At 40.8% G+C, this 19,537-nt stretch overlaps 2 protein-coding genes and 1 pseudogene across 4 annotated transcripts; all 3 read right to left on the reverse strand.

Annotated features, from left to right (window-relative positions):
* Positions 1 to 374: 374 nt before the first annotated feature.
* Positions 375 to 6,941, reverse strand: LOC133927795 (serrate RNA effector molecule-like; the record flags this gene model as incomplete). Its single annotated transcript, XM_062374186.1, has 12 exons — positions 375 to 736; positions 917 to 1,111; positions 1,193 to 1,425; positions 2,050 to 2,098; positions 2,190 to 2,993; positions 3,071 to 3,139; positions 3,302 to 3,349; positions 3,442 to 3,516; positions 3,603 to 3,677; positions 6,052 to 6,106; positions 6,264 to 6,349; positions 6,433 to 6,941. Coding segments are annotated over 12 exons (2,259 nt in total), but the record flags the coding sequence as incomplete, so codon positions are not given.
* A 1,223-nt stretch (positions 6,942 to 8,164) lies between these two features.
* Positions 8,165 to 12,580, reverse strand: LOC133927317 (GATA transcription factor 20-like). 3 transcript variants are annotated; one of them, XM_062373720.1, is made up of 7 exons: positions 12,017 to 12,580; positions 11,830 to 11,916; positions 11,613 to 11,725; positions 11,128 to 11,253; positions 10,241 to 10,346; positions 9,662 to 9,736; positions 8,165 to 8,595 (listed from the first exon to the last, which is right to left on the reverse strand). In XM_062373720.1, exons 1-7 carry the CDS (start codon positions 12,476 to 12,478, stop codon positions 8,509 to 8,511), a joined length of 1,056 nt encoding a protein of 351 aa, XP_062229704.1. In that variant the 5' UTR covers positions 12,479 to 12,580; the 3' UTR covers positions 8,165 to 8,508. The 3 variants fall into 3 exon arrangements, with proteins under 3 accessions (XP_062229704.1, XP_062229705.1, XP_062229706.1); XM_062373721.1 differs by having other exon boundaries at positions 8,165 to 8,592; positions 12,017 to 12,579; XM_062373722.1 differs by lacking the exon at positions 9,662 to 9,736 and having other exon boundaries at positions 8,165 to 8,592.
* A 592-nt stretch (positions 12,581 to 13,172) lies between these two features.
* LOC133927797 (probable inactive purple acid phosphatase 28) lies at positions 13,173 to 18,018 on the reverse strand (annotated as a pseudogene).
* Between the last annotated feature and the right edge of the window lie 1,519 nt (positions 18,019 to 19,537).

Below are 19,537 nucleotides of genomic sequence, written 5' to 3' on the forward strand. Positions count from 1 at the left end.
TGAAAGACTAAAATGCCCATCCCTCGACGTCGCCGTGGCTTCAGTACCAGTCGTTGCTTCCAGATCCAACGGTAGAAGTAGTATGCTGAGAACACAACAGTCGCTCGACGAGGGGTGCTCAGGTCATAAAGGTGCGATCAGCACACAAGTATCCAGCTTAGAGGACTCTGCTAGTCAAATGGGGCACCAGAAGTTCACGCAACCAAATGGCGAGTTGATTTGAACTTTGACCATATTACTTGTAAAAATTTGTTCAACACCGAGTACTAACTTTCGTTCTGAGAAGCAACTGATTGCAATAAAATAATCACTGGAAACTGCTCTGCACCACAACAATGATTATTCAGTTGTAATAGTGAATTTAAAAAATCCTGTAAATAACATTACATCTCTCAAAATAACTGTCCAATGTTCGGTGTAACTGCAGAGACAGCAGAGTGTGCACGGAGCACAGTTCAACAAACTCGAGCAAATCTGAAGCTTTCAACAATTCAAGTCACAACAAAATCTAACAGATTACAGGTAACCTAAAAAATTGATCTACTTCTTCGTGGCCTTACATATTTGGCCTCTGAAAAGAATACAACCCGATTCTCTAATGGGAGTACGGAAAACCCTTAGGACATCTAGAGATGCTAGAGCTGCTGGCAAATTGCCAGTATGGTAGGACAGAACCTACAAACTTCTGTAGTCAAGAACAGTAACTTCCTCCTCAGGAGCATCAAGGTCGTTATAACTGCAACCAAAGATCAGGGATGAGTTCAACACAGTGAGAAAAAAATACATTAGCACGTTAGATTCAAGCCGAAAGAATACTTTATTTTCACAATTACAAAAGGGCAAGAATAACATAAGAGTGAGCAAATAAAAAAACAAGGGATCACGAAATTTGGTATCATGGTAAATAGCTACTAACCTTCGTAAACGACGAGGATCCTGGCGAAAGTTTGGAGGCATAGTAATAATTGGTGCTGGACCACCCAGCATTGGTCCAAGCACTCCCATGTTCCCATGTGGTGCGCCGTTTGGCTCAAATGGAGTTGGTGGCCCTTGTTCTCTCAGCATATGCATCGCTATCTCTGGAGGTGCAGGAACAAAGGGTCCCAATGGACTGAAAACAAAAGCAACCACCAGTTAGAAGTCCACCAGACTCCTAATCGAAATGCACTTAAATGTATGCCTTTTCACCTACCCAGCACCAGGTACAGGCATCAATATTGGTGGAGGTGGAAATTCAGCAGCAAAAGGAGCATTGGAGCCCCGTCCACGAAAAGCATCAAACATCTGATCGTCAGGTCCATCACGGCTCGGAGAGCTATCACCTCTACCATATCTGCTTCCATCTCTCTCTGCCCTATCATATTCTCTACGGGAATCGTCAAATCTCAGGCGATTGTCCATACCAGGTCTCCGTCTTGCTCTGTCCTGCAAATCAGAAGTTGGATCATGAATCAAGGATGTTAAAACAAAATTGTCCATTTTCTTAGCATCAAATTATCTGGATTAATTTCTGTATTCAACACAATTTTCGTTAGCAGTATCTATACAATACTTAAAAAAATGTCAGGTTTTCAATTTGAAATTTTAATTTCTAAAAACAACAAATCCAGAAGCTAAAAACTGTCGAGTGATCTCACTAGTCACTAGTAGGCTAATTTTTAAGTTGAGAGCTTTCCCCTGGTTCCGCCAAGGCAATTGAACACTAAACCAATCCCCTTTACTTTCTCACCCAGGCAGGCAAGCAGTTAAACATCCATTCAAAATCCCCAACGTGTACACATCTCTGCTACTTCCCCGATGACACTATGTTTCACCCTCACAATATGGGCCAATAACAAAAAGGCACGAGAGAATCATGACCCACAAAATTATTAGTACTAAACAGAAAACAACAAGAAACACAGAATGCATCCAGAAGAGAAGAAATGCCTACTTTAATTGAAGTTTTAGCAATTAAGTACAAAATACATGTGACATGTCACAATAACACTATGCATTGTAGATTATATTATTTTATTAAAACAAGAAAACGGGGTGCGTTGTTATTACCGGTACCGACTGTTGCATGACTGGTGTTCCACCTGGTGCATTAGGATCACTGTTTGCAAAAAAGGAATAAATAAGCATCACCTCCTAAAGTTTCAATTGCACTCTTCTCTAGCTGCAAATAGAATATGACGTATACATACTTCATGTAATTTTGAAAATAAAGATCCTCTCGAACTTTTGAAGTCGATTCTAACACAAGTTCCGGATGCTTGAGCCTCAAATGCTTGTGGACAAATTCAGGAGCGTGAAAAAGTTTCGTACAACCCTTGGCGCCACAGCCATATTTCCATCCATACTTTTCATCCCTGATTTTCCTGACATAAGGTTCTAGAACTTCGACAGCTGCTGCATCAATTTTTTCCTTGGCAGTTAGTGTGACCATGGGGTCCTGACCATTCAATCTTTCCTGCCAGAAAGTATCGAGCTTCTTCTCCCAATCAGCAGCATTGATATCAGATGTGCTAGAAGTCTTATTGTCTGCTCTCACATGACGAAGGCCTTTTGCCTCATGTGACTCTAACGTGCCATAGTAATCAACACCGTGAATACGCCATAAATAGGTAAGAATAGTGTCTAGGAGCTCAACGCCTTCAAGGCCTTTGACAGTCGTTAAGCCTCGAATTATAATTATAGGCCCCATAGATCCAATATGTGATTTGTCAACATCTGACTTGTCATGATCACCACTTGACAGTATATTGCCCTCAATACCCTTCTCAGCATCAAGCTTTCGGACAAGTGCTAGGGTTTGTTCTATATCAGCTTGAATTCGCCGTGATTCAAAACTAACTGGATGAGCCTTGGGGGCACCTGAAAGAGGATCTGTTCCCTTTGAGGAATCTTTGCCATGCTTTCTTCTCTTATCACTATCTGTATCATCCTCAGAATTTCCATCACTGCCACTTGCTGATTTACTCGCAGCACCCACGGTTATTCCAGGGCCACTGTTCAGCAGCATACCAAGAAATAAATAAGAAGTCCAAAAAACATCATAACACAAACTGTACGGACGTAAACTCACAGGTCCAGAGTTCCATTTTGCAAATCAAGAAAGAAGTCCTTTGCTATGACTTTACAGCGTTCGTTCCTCCTGCATTATATATTAAAAGAACATTTAGATGAGCTGTACAAAAAGCCAATTGCTAAAATTTCTTGAAAGAGTCAATCGAACAATTTTACTACAATGTATTATGTTTTATGGATATGCAGAGCCAAGGTCCAACAGAAATATTCACACAGAATGCAACTCCACCTTTCGATAACAGATAATAAGTTGGTTGGGTGGTACTTGTCTTTCAACCTGCAAGTGCAAGCAAAAAAAAGTTAAGTATTTGGTCCGTCTGTATTCTACAGTGTATGATACCACCAGAAAGTAAACAATTTTAAACGTACCAGTCTTCATTCTTGTGGAGATCAAAATAGGCACGTTTCTGAGTAGTGATATACTCTGTTTTATATTCTTGGTACCTTGTAAATAAAGCAAAAAAATGTCTGTAAGAAATAAAACAGGGTTACAAAGATTTAATCGCTTAAGTGTTTTCATTACTGATTACCTGCGCTCAGCTTCAGTTGGTGAAATATCATCCTCAAGGACTTGAATAAATTGTTTGTATGTCATCAATCCTTCCCTGGAAAGATTCATAACCATATAAGACCCAATCTTTTGTTTCAGATATTAGAATGGGTAGCTCCAGAAAATGAAGGGAAAAAGAAAAGAAGGAAAAATGCATATAGATATTCATAAAATGGTAGGGATGATAGTCCGGTATATAAAAGACTAGCAAGTTTAAGCTGTGTTAGGAGTCATTGTTTAGTTCCACAGCAGGGAGAAGAATGCTCAAACATCTCATCGACTGAATACCTCTTTGGCACTTTGAGAGGTATGTGTATGTCGTATGATTGCCAAAAGAATGGCACAAAATAAGAAGAGATCATTTTGTCTACTTGGCATGCATCCCCTTCATCATGGAGTTCATGCAAGGTCTTCACCTTACATGCATGATTACTTGATTAGGTGCTCAGATGAACTGCTGCACATTAGAAATGTTTCTGCATGTTGGTCAATATTGTATCTTGAATTCTTGATCAGGCTACATTGTTTCCCAAAAAGAAAAAAACCAACGCAGCCTGACCAAGAGTTAAATTATTGAACAGAAAACACATTATACAATAACATGCCACAACTGTATGCTCTTAAATAATTCATGTCACCGAGACAACATGTTGAACGAGAAAGTCCTGCTTGCTAAAAAGCTCTAGCAGGAAAACAGATACTTTGAATAAACAATTAAATATAGAAAACCGCACATGACGAAATCCAATAAACATTTGCACGCTTTCATGGGTTCCTGTTAAAAACATTATCAGCACTGAAGGCCCAATTATCGTGGGAAAAGTTGCAGCAGTAATTTCATTTAATCATGTGAGTGTCATGGCCGCATAATACCAATTATACCCATCGAGCCTTACAAATTGTGACTGTTATATTAGCGTATAATAAAACCGATAGACAAAAGGCTTAGACAGCTGTATGGAGCAAAGATAACGAGCACAAACACAACCTTGTTGATCCTATTCGGTAGGCTCTCGATTCCAACAGATGACTCTTAAGGTTTGTTGAGAGACAATACAAGCACTAAATTGTACTCCGTCCTTTTATATATGATTCTTAGAGTGGACAATTTTTTTTCTATTTGATGTTATAGAATTTCGAGGGGAGGCATGAGGCGTGACTATAACTGCCTAAAGTGCCTGTATCTCATGGAGAGTATGTTCATATATCAGTAAATTAAAGATGGATGGTTCAGGAGAAAAACGAAATTAATGAGGTAACAAGACAACAACAACAAAGCCTTTAGTCCCAAGAAAGTTGGGGTAGGTTAGAGATGAAACCCAACAAGAGCTACACGAGCCAAAAAGAGAAAGTAAAAAATACAAAGAATAGCAATATAGCACTAGTGAGGTAGCAAGAGAGACAAATTTCATAAGGGTGTGTAGTCATCTTATGCTTCTAATGAATAAGCGTGCCAAATCAAAACATTTAAAAAGAAAAACAAAGAAAATTTAATTCAACAATATATATATAAGTTGATAGGCAAGCCCATTCTTGTAGAGAAATAGCACTTAAAATATTCTATGCTAGACTACGACTTTTCTATTAAATGGCAAAAAATCAAACACTCCAGACAAGAAGGGTATCAACAATTGCATAAGATTGTAATGTGAACAACTGAACAAGTATGCAAATATGCAGGAAACCAGAATTGTTGGGAATTATACACATCTGAAGTGTTTCCATCTATGGAGTTTTTAATATAAATATATGCGTAATGTGATGTTGCACAAGATAGTGAATTATCTCTTATTACTTTGTGAAAGAAACCACTACTCGTGAAATCCAAAGAAAGCATCTGCCATGATGGTTGTTAACAGATAAAGAATGTTCTCATCAGATTCTCCATTTGACTTCATCCAAAACAAATACTGCTTCTTCTTCTTTGAGGTTCTAACCGCATCTCAAGACCACATGGCCTTAGCTACGTCCCCCTCCATTCACACTGGTGCTGTACTGGGAGGAAGCTCTTTGTGATATTACAAACTGAAAAGAGCACAATGCTTGCTGGTGGTGGCTAATAAGAATAATTAGGATCTAAAGTACAAATTGCACTTCTAGTGCGAAACAAAACATCATGCTTACGATTAATAGAACTATCCATATCTCCCTTTCAACTCCATACTCACTTTGCTCAAAACAATCAATTTTCTTTCAAACATCAAATATGGAGAATTTTCTGAGAAGATTCTGTATCCATTAACAATGCCTTAGAGCATCTAACAGTAGAAAGCTTAATTTGAATTTCCCGAGAGTGGTGGTAAGCTTTGATGATTCCTACATAGCGATACTGCCCATTGCCAAAGCAAGAAATTTAAGTGCTCGTAACAAAAACCGAGTCAAAGAAGCAAGAAAATATAATGTATATCATTAAGTAGCTCATTGGATACCTTTGAGTGTTCCCTGGACCATCATTGGATGCCCCGTATCCTGAATCTGGCCAATCTGGGTATCACAATTCCATGTCAGAAGATATTCCTCGACTTCCTTGACACAATAACAAAATTATAACCAATGTTCGCTTAACAAGCATGACAGCTGCTCTAAATCATCTCTTTTGAAGATTAATACAATCGAACTTCGCCTGAGGGGAAATCCTCACCAGGAGCACGATTCGGATATCTTCCATGGTACCGGTCATCATCATACCCACCTCTGCCTCCACCTCGCTCGTAGTCATAACCACGCCTGCAAATCCACCCAATCTGTATACATAAGAAAAAACACTTGACGTAAAAAACCAGACGGGCGACTGAGCCCAAATCCCTCACCTCCTATCATCGTACCCGTACCGCGGCGGGCTCCCGCGTCCCCCGCGGCGGTCGTGCCCGTCGTCCCGCCGCGACCGCTTGAACTGCGGCGACTGTGACCTCCTAGGAGGCGAGTGCCGGCGGCCCCGGTACGGCGGCGGGCTCGGGCTGCTCCCACCCCGGCCGCCTCGGTGGTGGTGGTCGCGATACCTCTGGGGACGCGACGAGCCTAGCGGCGGCGGTGGTGGCGGAAGCGGGAGGGAGGTTGGCGGCGGCGAGCGGCTCCGCTTGCGGCTCGGCGGGGGCCCGCCAGGGGGAGGCGGGGGGAGCTGCGGTGAGCGGTCCTCCGGGCTGTCGGGCGGCGGCGGCGGCGGCGGGCGGCGCGCGCGCGGCGCCTCGGAGGCGGGGTCGAGGACGTCTGCCATTGGCGCGGCGGGGCTAGGGTTTGGAGCCGAGTCGAGTCGAGTCGAGCCGAGCCGAGCAGTTGGGGACGGAAGCGGAGGCGAGGCCGAGATAGGAAGGCAGGTAGGTTAGCAGGCGCGGCACAGAAGCCGGAAGAGGTGTTAGAGCATCTCCGATCAAACCTCCTTCTCACCCCTATTTTATATTTGAGAAAAAAAACGATAAAAATTGATCTCTAATGACCTCCTTTATTTGAGGAGTCATCAAATCACCTTCCTCACCCCTTATATTTAGGAGCTCCTTATCCAACCCCTCATTTAGGAGAGAGGGGAGAGAGAGGAGAGAGTTACCAGATATTAATAAAATATAGGTGATTCGAATATAGAAGGTCAAATATGAGGAATCGGTTAGAACACGTTAAGAAATAAGAGATAAAATCCGGATGAGGAGCCCCTAAATAAGAGGAATAGGGGGTCAAATATGAGGATTTGGTTGGAGATGCTCTTAGGAACGACGGAGATTAACGGGTGCACACGTGTACGGTTCTGGATCGACTGCCCTTTTTAAATAAATTGATGATTTGTCAGAAAAAATTAAACCTTTAATTATAATATCATTTATGTTAATGAAATGTGGTATCATACGAGTCAGTCATCCTAGCCACTTCATGAAGGTGGAAAAAAAATTAGTTGGCTCTTTTTTGACAGCCTCCTACGGTCGTCTTTGTCGTGAACGAAATGGAATAATATTTGGTTGGAGAGAAATGAGTCAGTATGATTCCATTCATATATTTGAAGATAAAATGATTACATTTATATATAGATATTTATTTATTGGGTAGGATGAAATAAGTCTATTTTATATCTTAAACCCACTGTCGATGTCACGTTCGAATAAACACACCGTCGATGTCACGTTCGAAGTGAAATAGTTATGTTCCACTATTTTTTAAACAGCCTCATCCTAAATCTTTAAAAAATATTATCTAATTCTAAAATATTCTATCTCACTAAAATACAAGATAAATCCACACGGTCCATCTTGTTTCACCAACCAAACACCTTATAGCTGCATCATGTGACCACGAGCATCTCACCATATGTTGATCCGTACTGTATCTTTTCAATGAGATTTTGGAAGAATAATAACTTGTTTGGGATGCAGGATTTGCGAAGGAAATATAAAGGAATTGAACTGGTTCTTAGGAATTCATAAGAAAAATTTATTCTTGCGCCTAAATGCACAAGAAACCTCAATCGTGGTAACAGCATTTCAATCGTGCAGAGCTCTCGCACCCAATAAAGAAATCGGACTTACCAGCCATGGAACACGACTGACCACAGGGAAGCACTGAGATAACGAAACAGGTTCATGCCTGGAACATCTGCTTTGAGATCTACATATAACTACAGCACATAAGTGTTTGACACTGAAGTAATGAACTTTGTCGATTCTTAACTGTCGCCACTCAAGACGAGAAACAAATTCGCTATAGCCATAACCCATAACGGCAGCAAGCATATGATTACATGAGATAAATCATTGTTGCGGCTCTTAAACCCTACACAACGCCAAGTGCTCGCTATCGACTAGCAGGTTCCCACTCAAGTTATAGTACAGCAGTGGACAAGCCTACGCCAGAGATTACTCCAGGATGATGCTCGTAACCCAGCACTGAAACAAACACCACTCCGCTCACGTCGATGACTCGTGCCCGTTGGCCATGGCTGCTGCAGGAATCTCTTGCTCGGCGCCGGGTGCTGCTAAAGCACTTTCATTCTGCTGACAAGGAGTAAACAGAAAATCAAACTTCAACCATTAGGAAAAATTAAGCCATGCAATTTAGCTAAATAAAAAAGGCATCCCGGAAAAGTTATGGAAGCAGGGAAAGATAATTCTGAACAGGATGATAACGGTAACTGACGTCTTTTTGTCCTCAAAACACTATTAAGAACAGTATCACCTTAAGCTAGTTCGGTGGAAACAAAGGGAAACAGTTTACATTCTGTCAGCAGTGAACGAAGCCCAAGGTTTATATAGTGCTTTCACGATTTCATGATTTCAACTAACGACTGAAAGCAATTCTGAATATGATGATAACAATAACTGACGTCTTTTTGTCCTCAAAACACTATTAAGAACAGTATCACCTTAAGCTAGTCTCGGTGCAACCAAAGGGAAGCAGTTTACATTCTGTCAGCAATGAACGAAGCCCAAGGTTTATGTAGTGCTTTCACGATTTCATGATTTCAACTAACGACTGAAAGCAATTCCGAACAGGATGATAACGATAACTGATGTCTTTTTGTCTTCAAAACACTATTAAGAACAGTATCGCCTTTAGCTAGTCTCGGTGCAAACAAAGGGAAACAGTTTACATTCAGTCAGCAATGAACGAAACCCAAGGTTTATATAGTGCTTTCATGATTTCAACTACGGACTGAAAGCAATCTAAACCAGTTATCAGTACAACAGAAATCAATGCCAATCTATTTAATATTTCAATTTAGATGGAAACATACGGATAAAGGAGTTTGTGCCCCAGCTATGGACCACAATTTGATTTATTGTACGCTATTATGTACTTGGTAATGTTAAAAAGATTGAAATGGCATGGATTAACCAAAATTTGGTTCAAATTTTAGCTGCTGATTAGTATTGGCTACCATCACTCGGGACAGATATCATGCAAGGCTCATTGCTTTGTCAGTTAATTAGATAAGGACTCAACCAATTTGACTCAAAAAGGATTTTCATTTCTAGCTTATAGGGCATCAACCAAAGAGACTCCCGTTCCAGAGTAGGTCAAAAACATGTCCAGAGAATAGAAAAAAAAAAAAAAACTTACACCACCATCTATAACTGGAGCTGAATGCACAGCTTGAAGAGGTACAGGAGCTTTTGTGAGGTCCCTCAACAAGCCCTATACAATGACATGGATGGAAGATCAATAGATTTACTTATGTAATATAGTACTTCATCCAAATTTGCATAAAGTGGTTATACAGATCAAAACATCAAAAAATGTAAATTTCTCATTGTGAGGTAGCTGTAGAAACATAGAAGTTCAAGGTCTGCACTCTGTAATTTATTAATTTAATCTAAAGCAGACCAAAAGAGCACGATAATACCAATAAAATGCTTTGGTACAGTGGTACACAGACAAAAAAAATATAAATATGAGTGACTAGTGCTTTCCCAAGTATGGGGTTATTGTAACTTTTAGGTATAAAATTATAATGGTAAAGTAGGCCTTTTCAATGCAATGGTGCCCAAAAAATATTATGAATAAAAAACTTCGTATTAAAACAGTTCTGACAGTTTATGCTCGGTCCATTACATAGTTTAATCTAAAAAAGTTATTCCAAAGTTTCTATGCTCGCTAGAATCTAGAATTGTAATTGTACCACTATGCATTCACAAGTACCTTATTTGCCCACATGAGGCCGCAAGCATTACATAATGTTCTTGGTCCATCAGGTCCACGACGCATCATAGGTGTAGCTGTTGCACTAGTACCACAGTGATGGCATCTGAAAGAATTTGAAAGAAGACAGCCATCAAAACAATTCGCAATTCGGAAATGATGCTTCATAAATACATATATTTAAAAGAACTCCAATTCAAAAAATAAAGGAAATACCTGACCCCAAAAAAAAACATTTACAGACGAGATGTGTCAATGCATGCTAGGTACCAAAAAATGTCTTATCTATATCAAACTTTCTTGAGTAACCAAACCATGCCTGTCAGGAGGTGGCTGATCTTAAACTCCTTGTTTTATGCAGTGCAAGCCCACCAAGCCACAGGAACCAACCAGTGGTAGAGTCATGGCTCATAAGCATGTGAGTGTAGGAAGGGGGATACAAAAGCTTTCGCATACTACCGATAGCATTTGCTAGATATGATGGCAGGGGCAAATCATTTAAGTAATAAATGAACATCCCAGGTGAGGCAAGCTAGAAAAGAAATATAGAGGTATTATGATGTGAATCAGCAAGCTGCACAGTTACCATTTTACCAAACCATAGCATATGAATTTACGATATGGACGCTTAAATCGTGCTTCATTCTGGTATTAGTTGAAAAAATAAACATGGGTCTGAAATTCATGCCAGCTACAAATCTATAATGAAATAAAATAGAACACTTTTTTTAACGGAATAAAATAGAACACTTAACAGCAGCCATAGCTATCACTCTAAACACCTAGGTCATAAAATTTGCACAAAACATCTTTTATGCATCTCAAAATATTCCTGGAAATGTCAAACCTGTAAATGAAGAGCAACCCATAACATTTTGTGAACTTACTCAGCAGCAGACGGAGGTCGGCCTTCAAGAGCCCCCCATGGGGAGCCATCTGCAGTTGACAACTCTGGAGCTGCTTCATCAGGCTTTGGTTTTGAAGATGTAAACTGACCTCTATTGCGCTGCATCCTACAAATAAAGGAAATCATGTAAATCTCAAGAGTGCATATGTATAACCTAAGCATAAGTAGTCTAGACAGGGCACCAAATGCAAAACATAAGAGTATCTCATAATCCTATCTAAGTCAAAGAAATGTCGCATTAGTATCACAGCCTTTGAAACAGCATGGATTAATAAAAATAATAATGAGAACTTGCTGATCAGCTACAAAACTTTTTTTGTACAACATACATGATAAGAGGAGTAGAAAAAACTTTGTTTCCAAACATATAGTGTAAAATTGGTGAGTTTCAACAAGAAGGAAATTAATAGCTTTTCAGATATTACAAATGGAGTACCCAGCCAAAGATAAACAGCTGGCACCAACCTGAGTGCAACTTCCTTCCGAACAGTGTACCGGATCTTCTTATCAAAATTCCGCTCTTTCCGCTTCTCCCTAAACCTCATCAGTGATGCCACCCGATGTGGGAAATTTAGCCTCTGAATGAAAGCAAATGCAAGCATGTGAACCATCCATTCCAGCGAGTACTCTTCCGAAGATAATTGAAGGATACTGCATAAGATTCACCATCACTTGTACCGACCTTACTGTAGGGGGCAGAAGACGACGCCGCTGAGCCCAAGCCTGGGTTCAACTCCCTTCCTCCGAGCAGCAAAAGCACGGCTTGGACCTGTGGAAGTAATCGAAAACTACACCAGTCTAGCAAATCACTTCGATTACAAGCAGAGGAGGCAGGCTCGTATCTATAGACGGCAGGACAAGAGAAGGACCTTATCAGGGGAGACAGAGTCGAACACGTAGACCTCACCCTGGAACGAGAGGGTGAGCTGGTTGGACGAGATGGGCGGCACAGTCGCGGCCACCATCGCCCCGTGCGGGTCCATATGCACGCCGGCCGCAGCCGCAGCCGCAGCCGCGGCGGCAGCATCCGCGTCCATGGGGACGACCTCCCCGCCGACGCCAACTTCCTGCCCCTCCGCCTCGTCCTCTTCCTCCTCCTCCATCTCCTCATCTTCCTCCTCCTCCTCTTCCTCCCCCACCTCATGCTGCCCGAGCACCTGCTGCTCCTCGGCGTAGCGGTTCATCGCCTCAGCCTCAGCCGCCACGGCCGCGAGGTGGCCCACCGCCGCCACGGCGTCGGGCGGAGGCGCGGCGGCCTCCTCCGCCGGCTGCGGGGGGCGCTCGGGCCCCCGGCGCGGCTGGTAGGGCTTGCTGCCGTCGTGGTGGGACATGGGCGGCGAGGCGAGGATTTGGGCGGTGGATCGGAACGGACGATGGGGATGGGGTAACCCTAGCCCCTAGGATTCGATCTGGTTTCGACACGGAAGGGAGAAGAGGTGGGGGAGGCCGCGCGGGTTTTGTGGACGGATCGCAGCCGTCCGATCTACGGTTCTAGCTGATCCGTGGTCCTTCGATTGAAGCCGGTGCTCTCCCAGACACAAAAAAAAAAAAAAAAAAAAAAAAATCACCCCCGGCAGTCATTAACAGTTGGCTCACTAACCCGTGCCTACGCAGATTCCTCCATCGAATAATTAGCTCTCAACTTTTGGCGGGACAGATGTGGGCCAAAACTAAACAACCCATAAATATGTAAACAAACACCCGTTTATAGCGAGCGAGTTTATTTCAGTCATTACGAGAATTAAGCTGTATTTTTTTTACGAAAGTACCACAAAATTTCTTTGAAGTTTCTACATTCAAACAGGTCCTAAAATCCACTGTTTTATCCTCACATTGAATCTCCTACCGCTTTTCGCCTTTATTACATCCATGTGATGCAATTCTTGTGAAACAACTAGTTAAAAGGAAAGAAATGAGCAACTAAGCCACACCTCAAAATGTTCTGGGTGACAAGAAATACCAGTGAAGGAAGGCTCAACTGCTTGCAAAACAGAAAAGGTCTTCGACATAATGATGATTGCCAAGACAAGGGAACAAATTGCCTGCTGCATAATTCACAAGAACATCTAAAACGGGTTCAACAACCCAAATCAGGGTGTTAGCATATCGATTTGTAACCAAATGTGATGTCTGATTTGGTCCGTGGGAGACCATATTGCCCGTAATCAATTTGCTAACCTACAAAATTGAGAGCTGTACTTGCTTACAAACATTATACAACATGGCATATAAGTACAGATGACACATACAGGATGTAATCTAGGCTCCTGGTCTTGACAAGCAGACATTGTGGTCAGAATCATCTGTACTGCGTCTCCAGAGAACCTGCTCGTCAATTTTGGAAAGCTTTTCATCATCGAGCAGCTTCCAGATCTGGATTGACTCGACTTCCATCCACGATCTCTGCCCCTTCCTGAGTTCACTATAAATTATCCGAGCTCTCCTTGGCCAATGCGGCCTTCCATACGCATGGTAACCAAAGCCACCACCATAACAGAGCCATATCCCATTAAGGTTGCCGCAGAAATCATTGAGATGATCATGGCCAAAAAAGACGGCTTTTACATCTCCCATGGAGACGAGGGTTCCAAGAGTACCAGAATTTACAGATGAGCAAGCCACTCCCTCCTGATACTGACCCTTGAAGCCTGAATACCACAGTCCTTGGACTTCTGGAATTGGGATGCGGAAGAACGCTAATGCAGGGGCATGTAAATTTCTCTGTCAAATAAAGGTAAATTTTCAGGTGCTGCTCAGAAGCAAAGGTTCTGATAATGAAATAGTGTTTTTTATTTGAAAATAAGAATGCCAATAAGCAAAGAAGCCAATGATATCTGAATACAACTAATGTGCCTGATGTGAATAGGAGAAGAGTACAGTTTTTGTTTTAGAATAGAGTTGTTTTTCATCAACTCGGGGTTTATTAGAAACCCCTTTTTTTCTACTATTATTTTTTTTTCAATTGCTTGGCCTAGGAATTGATCACATGACCTCTTGCTTACCAACTCGGGCTACTACCACAAGGCAAGTGCTTGCTTGGTCGCCAAGCAGATACAGTAAATGTGCTCAAACAATGATAAATAATTTTGGATGCTGTGATTAGGTTACTAATCATAATCAGAAGTACCTGAAGCTCCAGTGAAGTAGCATGAAGCCAGGCGAGCTGAGATTCTTTGATCCAACCATATGTTTTAACTCCATTGACCACTTCACGATCCCCACTATCCAGGAAATAAAGGTTAAGCAGACTAGTATTGACCAACTCGGATCCAAATGGCCCATGGATACCAATATGATAATTGCCAAACCCATGTACCAAAAAACCAGGAGGGTTTACTTGAGATACCGAGTAATCCATCAGAGACATGAAAGTCATCAGCTCCTCTCGGGTCATTGTGGATTCTTGGTCATGATTACCTAAAATGGCAGCCCATGGTACCTTGTATTTTATAGCAGGACTGATTGCTTTGAGTAGTGATTCTGCTGCATCAGTTGCACTGGCCCCAAATATGTTGTCCCCTGATCCAAATTAAACAATAGAAGCATTGAATAAAAACTAGAATCCCCCCCCCCCCTTCTGCTGATAAAGGAGGAAAGTAGAAACGAATAAATAATGCCGAAACTCAAAAAGGTATTTCTTTACATATATCGTTCTGATCCAAAAAATTCAAATTGTAAAATTAACTAACTATCGAGTATCGAGTTATCTCAGAGTTTGGCCTCTTTGCACCTATCATTATCCTAGCGAACACTATCCAGAGAACATATTTTGATAAATGCAAATTTGATGTAATGAAGAGTGATTCCCATAATGGAAATGATGGAATGATGCTCAAATCCCAAGAATACAAAATAAAGCACCCATGTTGTCACGTAAGCTACATGTAAACTAACCATTCCGACACTAATTTCGGCCATGGTGACCCTTAAGCATCGTTCTAAATTGCTTGCTAAGTAAATCTCTGTTGGGTTATGCAGAAACAGCTAATACATTGCATGATTTGTTACTCCGTAAAAACGGATGAATTGATGAACATTGATGAACTACAGGTAAATCTGCGATGCACGCTTAAAAATTGAGTGCATTGCATAACTTGAAACTTTCAGCATCCCATCTGATTGCAATTAGAAACTATTAACGAATCAAACTTACAAATGTCAGGATCGTTTGCCGATCACCTAGAGCTTCAGCTCCGATTTCACACGAACACATGCGAGAATTGGAGAAAATATGCACAAACACAAGAGTCTTTTGTGTTGTCCGACTGGGCCAGCTTTTTCTGCATATATGACTAAACTATTTAAAGAACTTCCTAGCTAAACATAGCAGTCATGCTGCCCTTTATTACACACAAGAAACTGCTGAAACGTAAGAATGCCCAGCCAAGGAAAAAGAAACGGACACCCACATCAAGTGCAGTAAACACCAGACGTGCTCACACTAATTAAAACTTAATCACACAGGTGAAACTGCGGGGATTATCTGACCACAAATTCCACCAAGATACTATAAGGAGCGCGAGTAGAATGTAGATTGCTAGTACGTTACAACTATATTAACTAGCTAAGCACATGCAATCTATCTCAAACTAATATATTTAGCACTAGGTGTGCACATTAGTAGCAATGGATACCATCAATGATCAATGGCAATGGCTGCATGACTGCAGGAGCCAGGGCAAAATGAAAGTAGATCGTACGAGCTGAAGTTGCTATATTTGCTCCAAACCACATAGCAGCTGGTCTGAGAAAGGAGAAAGACCGCACCGGTGAAGGCTATGAGGTCGGGCCTCTCGGCCTCGATGACCCACCGCAGGAACCGCGTGGTGTTGAGGTCGGAGCAGAGCGCGCCGCCGCCATCCGGGCCCACGTCCCGGCAGCGCGTGGAGGCGCCGTTCCCGAAGTGCATGTCCGCCACCTAGCAGCAGCAGCACAGAGCGAGATCAGCTGCCGAGACGGGAAGAGGAGAGACGGCCAGACGAGAAGGTGAGCGACCGAGCGACTCGCCTGGAGAATCTTGAAGGCGCCGTCATGGCGGAACCAGAGGGGGAGGGGAGGGGCCGCCTTGACGCGGGGGACGGCGGCGTCGGGGTCCGGGTCCAGTACGGTGGCGAGGCGGAGGAGGAGCAACAGAGGAGGCAGGGGAGCAGGAGGGAGACGAGGGTTGTCAGACCTCTGCGACTATATTTACTCCATTTTATTACCTTTTCGATTCATTTTTCTTCCTTATTTCATTTAATTTCTCTTATTTTCAACAGTTTCACTTCGAGAGAAATTATGAAGAGAAAGAAGAGATAATCTCATTCTAAAAGGAATGAACTTGAAAATTCCTTTGTGATAAAAACCGTTAAAACGCTGAAAAAAATAAAAATTACTTTACGACAAAATTTCATCCCCAAAAGTAAACGGTTAGCCTTAGTCTCATGAGTCAAAAGGCCATCGATCTGGCTGCCTACCAGTGCGCAGCACACCGCCTTCTCAAGAGTTATTATTTTAAACAAAAAGAAAAAATTATATTTTTTTACAAATTATATATATATATATATATATATTATATGTCTATATTTAATTCTAGTTACTGTCACGTCGCCTTCTAGTTACAATCTAATAAATAGTAGAATTATAATCCACAAAATAGAGTTACAACCAAATAAAAAAAATAAGTTGTTATTATTACAATGTTTGACTTAAATAAATTGATAGGATCTTAACGTCTTAACTAAAGCGCACTAGTAAAACATAGCGAATCTCCTATCTTCTATAAAAAAACTACTACTAAATTGGTAAAACCATACACTTAAAAGGCATAGAACCAAGGAATTACAAATATATATGTATATGTACAATAATCTTTTCAAAGTAGTAGTGATATGACAAGTTTTAATATTTATCAATTAAATATGACAAATGACATATCCAAAATTTAAACAACCAGATAAATAGCACGCGGAAGGGGATACCATCTCCCAAAATATGAAGAGAGAATAAAGAAGAAATGAAGCACAGAAAATAGCAAGAAGAAGCTTAATATTAATTTGAAAGATTGCTAAACGTTTCCAGCTTGATGATGGCAATAGATTAAATGGAGCATATTTGAATTAATCCGAGAACCAAGGATTTATGTATGTTTGAATTTTTTATTCAAATTAAATTAAAAAAGAATATTACATAAAATGATAAAAATACATATAAATAGAGTATTAGAGAGGCTTAATATTAATCTGAGAACCAAGATTTGTGTATATTCGTATTTCTTATTCAAATTGAATTAAAAAGAGAATATCACATGAAATGATAAAAAAATATAAATAGAATATTGTAAAGGAATTCACTTTTTTACCAAATAACATAGGTTTGAAAATATTTTTATAAATTAGTGCATCACATGAGAAGAATATTAATGAATTTTCTAGATTTTTGATAATTTATTTAAGCATTAAAAATTACTAGAATTTATAAAAGTAGGTTTAATTTGAGAATTTTAATTAAATATTGGCTTAGTCTTTTGGATCAAACCAATTAAAACATGTTGTTAGTGAGCTCTAGTTTCGGCATATGAGGTGCCGAATATGATACACAGTACCATATTAGCATCTTAGATTCTGAAAACACTTTTTCGGTGAACGAGATGCTGAAACCGTATGCTAAATTTGTAAATATGATAGCATGTTATCAATTTTAGTAAATACGGTGACATATATGAGGTATTTTTGGATTTTGTTTCCCTAAACCATTGGCATAAGCCCACGAGTATCGATTTCTTTTTTTTTTGGCCTCGGCAACATAGGCCGTGGCATGAAAGGTTGAAATAATCCTAAAGACTAAAGACTCCAAACCTCTCATGCCCCCGTGGATATAACATGACCGACATGTCACCTAAACAAGGTAATCTGGAGGGTCTATCTAAAACATAATTTTTTTTACCAGATTTCGCTGTAGTTTTATATGTAACAGCTTAACCCCCACAGGAACCATATTCATGCTGCTGCCTGGATCACTCCATCTCTTGCTATGCATAGTATTCGATCGCGGTCAAACTTACTTACCAGCAAGATTTATTAGTTCAGGCTTCGGAGAGCGAAGTGCCGAAGTTACCTCTCGATCAGCAGCTCCAGTTAGTCGACTTCCATCCAAGGAGAAAGGAAATCCGTTGCTTACTACTAATACGAGTGATCTCAAAATGGTAGTGCTTGCTCAGCGGATGACAACATGACAAGGATAACGTCGAGTTGCTGATGACCGAGGCCTGGTCTATCACAGAAACCTTTATGCCTAAAAGATTGAGAGAATCTAGTAGCACAGCAAAAAGCGACAAAGACCTTAAGGGTCTGTTTGTTTCAGCTAGAGATTCTGAAAAGCAGCTTATAAAAGCTGGATTGTGAAAAGCTGGATTGTGAAAAACTTTTAGACTGTAGATTCTAAAAAAATTTAATGGACAGTTTAGTAAAATGGATTTTCACAATCTATCAAAAGCTGAGGAAAACCAGCTTCTCAGATTCTCACAATCCAACTAGCAGATTTTAAAAAGCTATAACCAAAAGCTGCCTGTTTGTTTCAGCTTCGAATTATAAAAGCTGAAAGCCAGAATCCGAAGCTGAAACAAACAGGGCCTAAACCTAGTAGCACAGCATGTGCTTTTGCAGATATTGTCCGTACGGGAGGATCATGATGCAGCGAACATGTATTTTTCTTAGAGAGTATCACGTTTGGTTGTTTACGCACAATGCTTTAATTTAAATAGTTAGATTTAAATATATGCTTATAGCTTAGCTCGATAAATATCTGTTTATATAGATAGAGTGGTTTATCAATATCATAAAATCAATCACACCCTTTTTCTATTCAAATAGCTCCAATAAGTGGACACGAAAAAATCATGGACATCGAGTCATTGCCTATACAATTGAACAAAATCAACTGAGTCCTAACGACCACCAAGCTATCACGAGCTGTAAACTCAACCGAGCAATCGGTACGCAAGAGCCGAGGTTGTACACTGTAGAGTCCGTCATGATAGCTCGAGTAGCATGACTAGGATTGGCAGTGGGAACGTGTTATGTGGGCACGACTAGGTTTGACAGTTAGCACATGTTGTGTGGGCGCAGCTAGATTGTTGCCGTCTCGATTCATACAGGGACGGACGCAACGGATTGAGAAAAACTTCTATACCTCCTCTTGCAGCAATGCTAGGATAATTGATCGTCATCTGTCTCCAACATAAATCTTAAAATAAAAGATGAGATCTACTCAACATTAATTATACATATCATATAACAAACATACATAATAATTTTCTATTTGAACGCTTCTTTCTGAGATCTACATTAAAACAGGTGGTGACTATCCACACCGCTGCAACAAAATGAAACGTCTACAACACTTGAATTTGA

The sequence above is a fragment of the Phragmites australis genome, chromosome 8, assembly GCF_958298935.1.
Source record: "Phragmites australis chromosome 8, lpPhrAust1.1, whole genome shotgun sequence".
Taxonomy (NCBI): Eukaryota; Viridiplantae; Streptophyta; class Magnoliopsida; order Poales; family Poaceae; genus Phragmites; species Phragmites australis.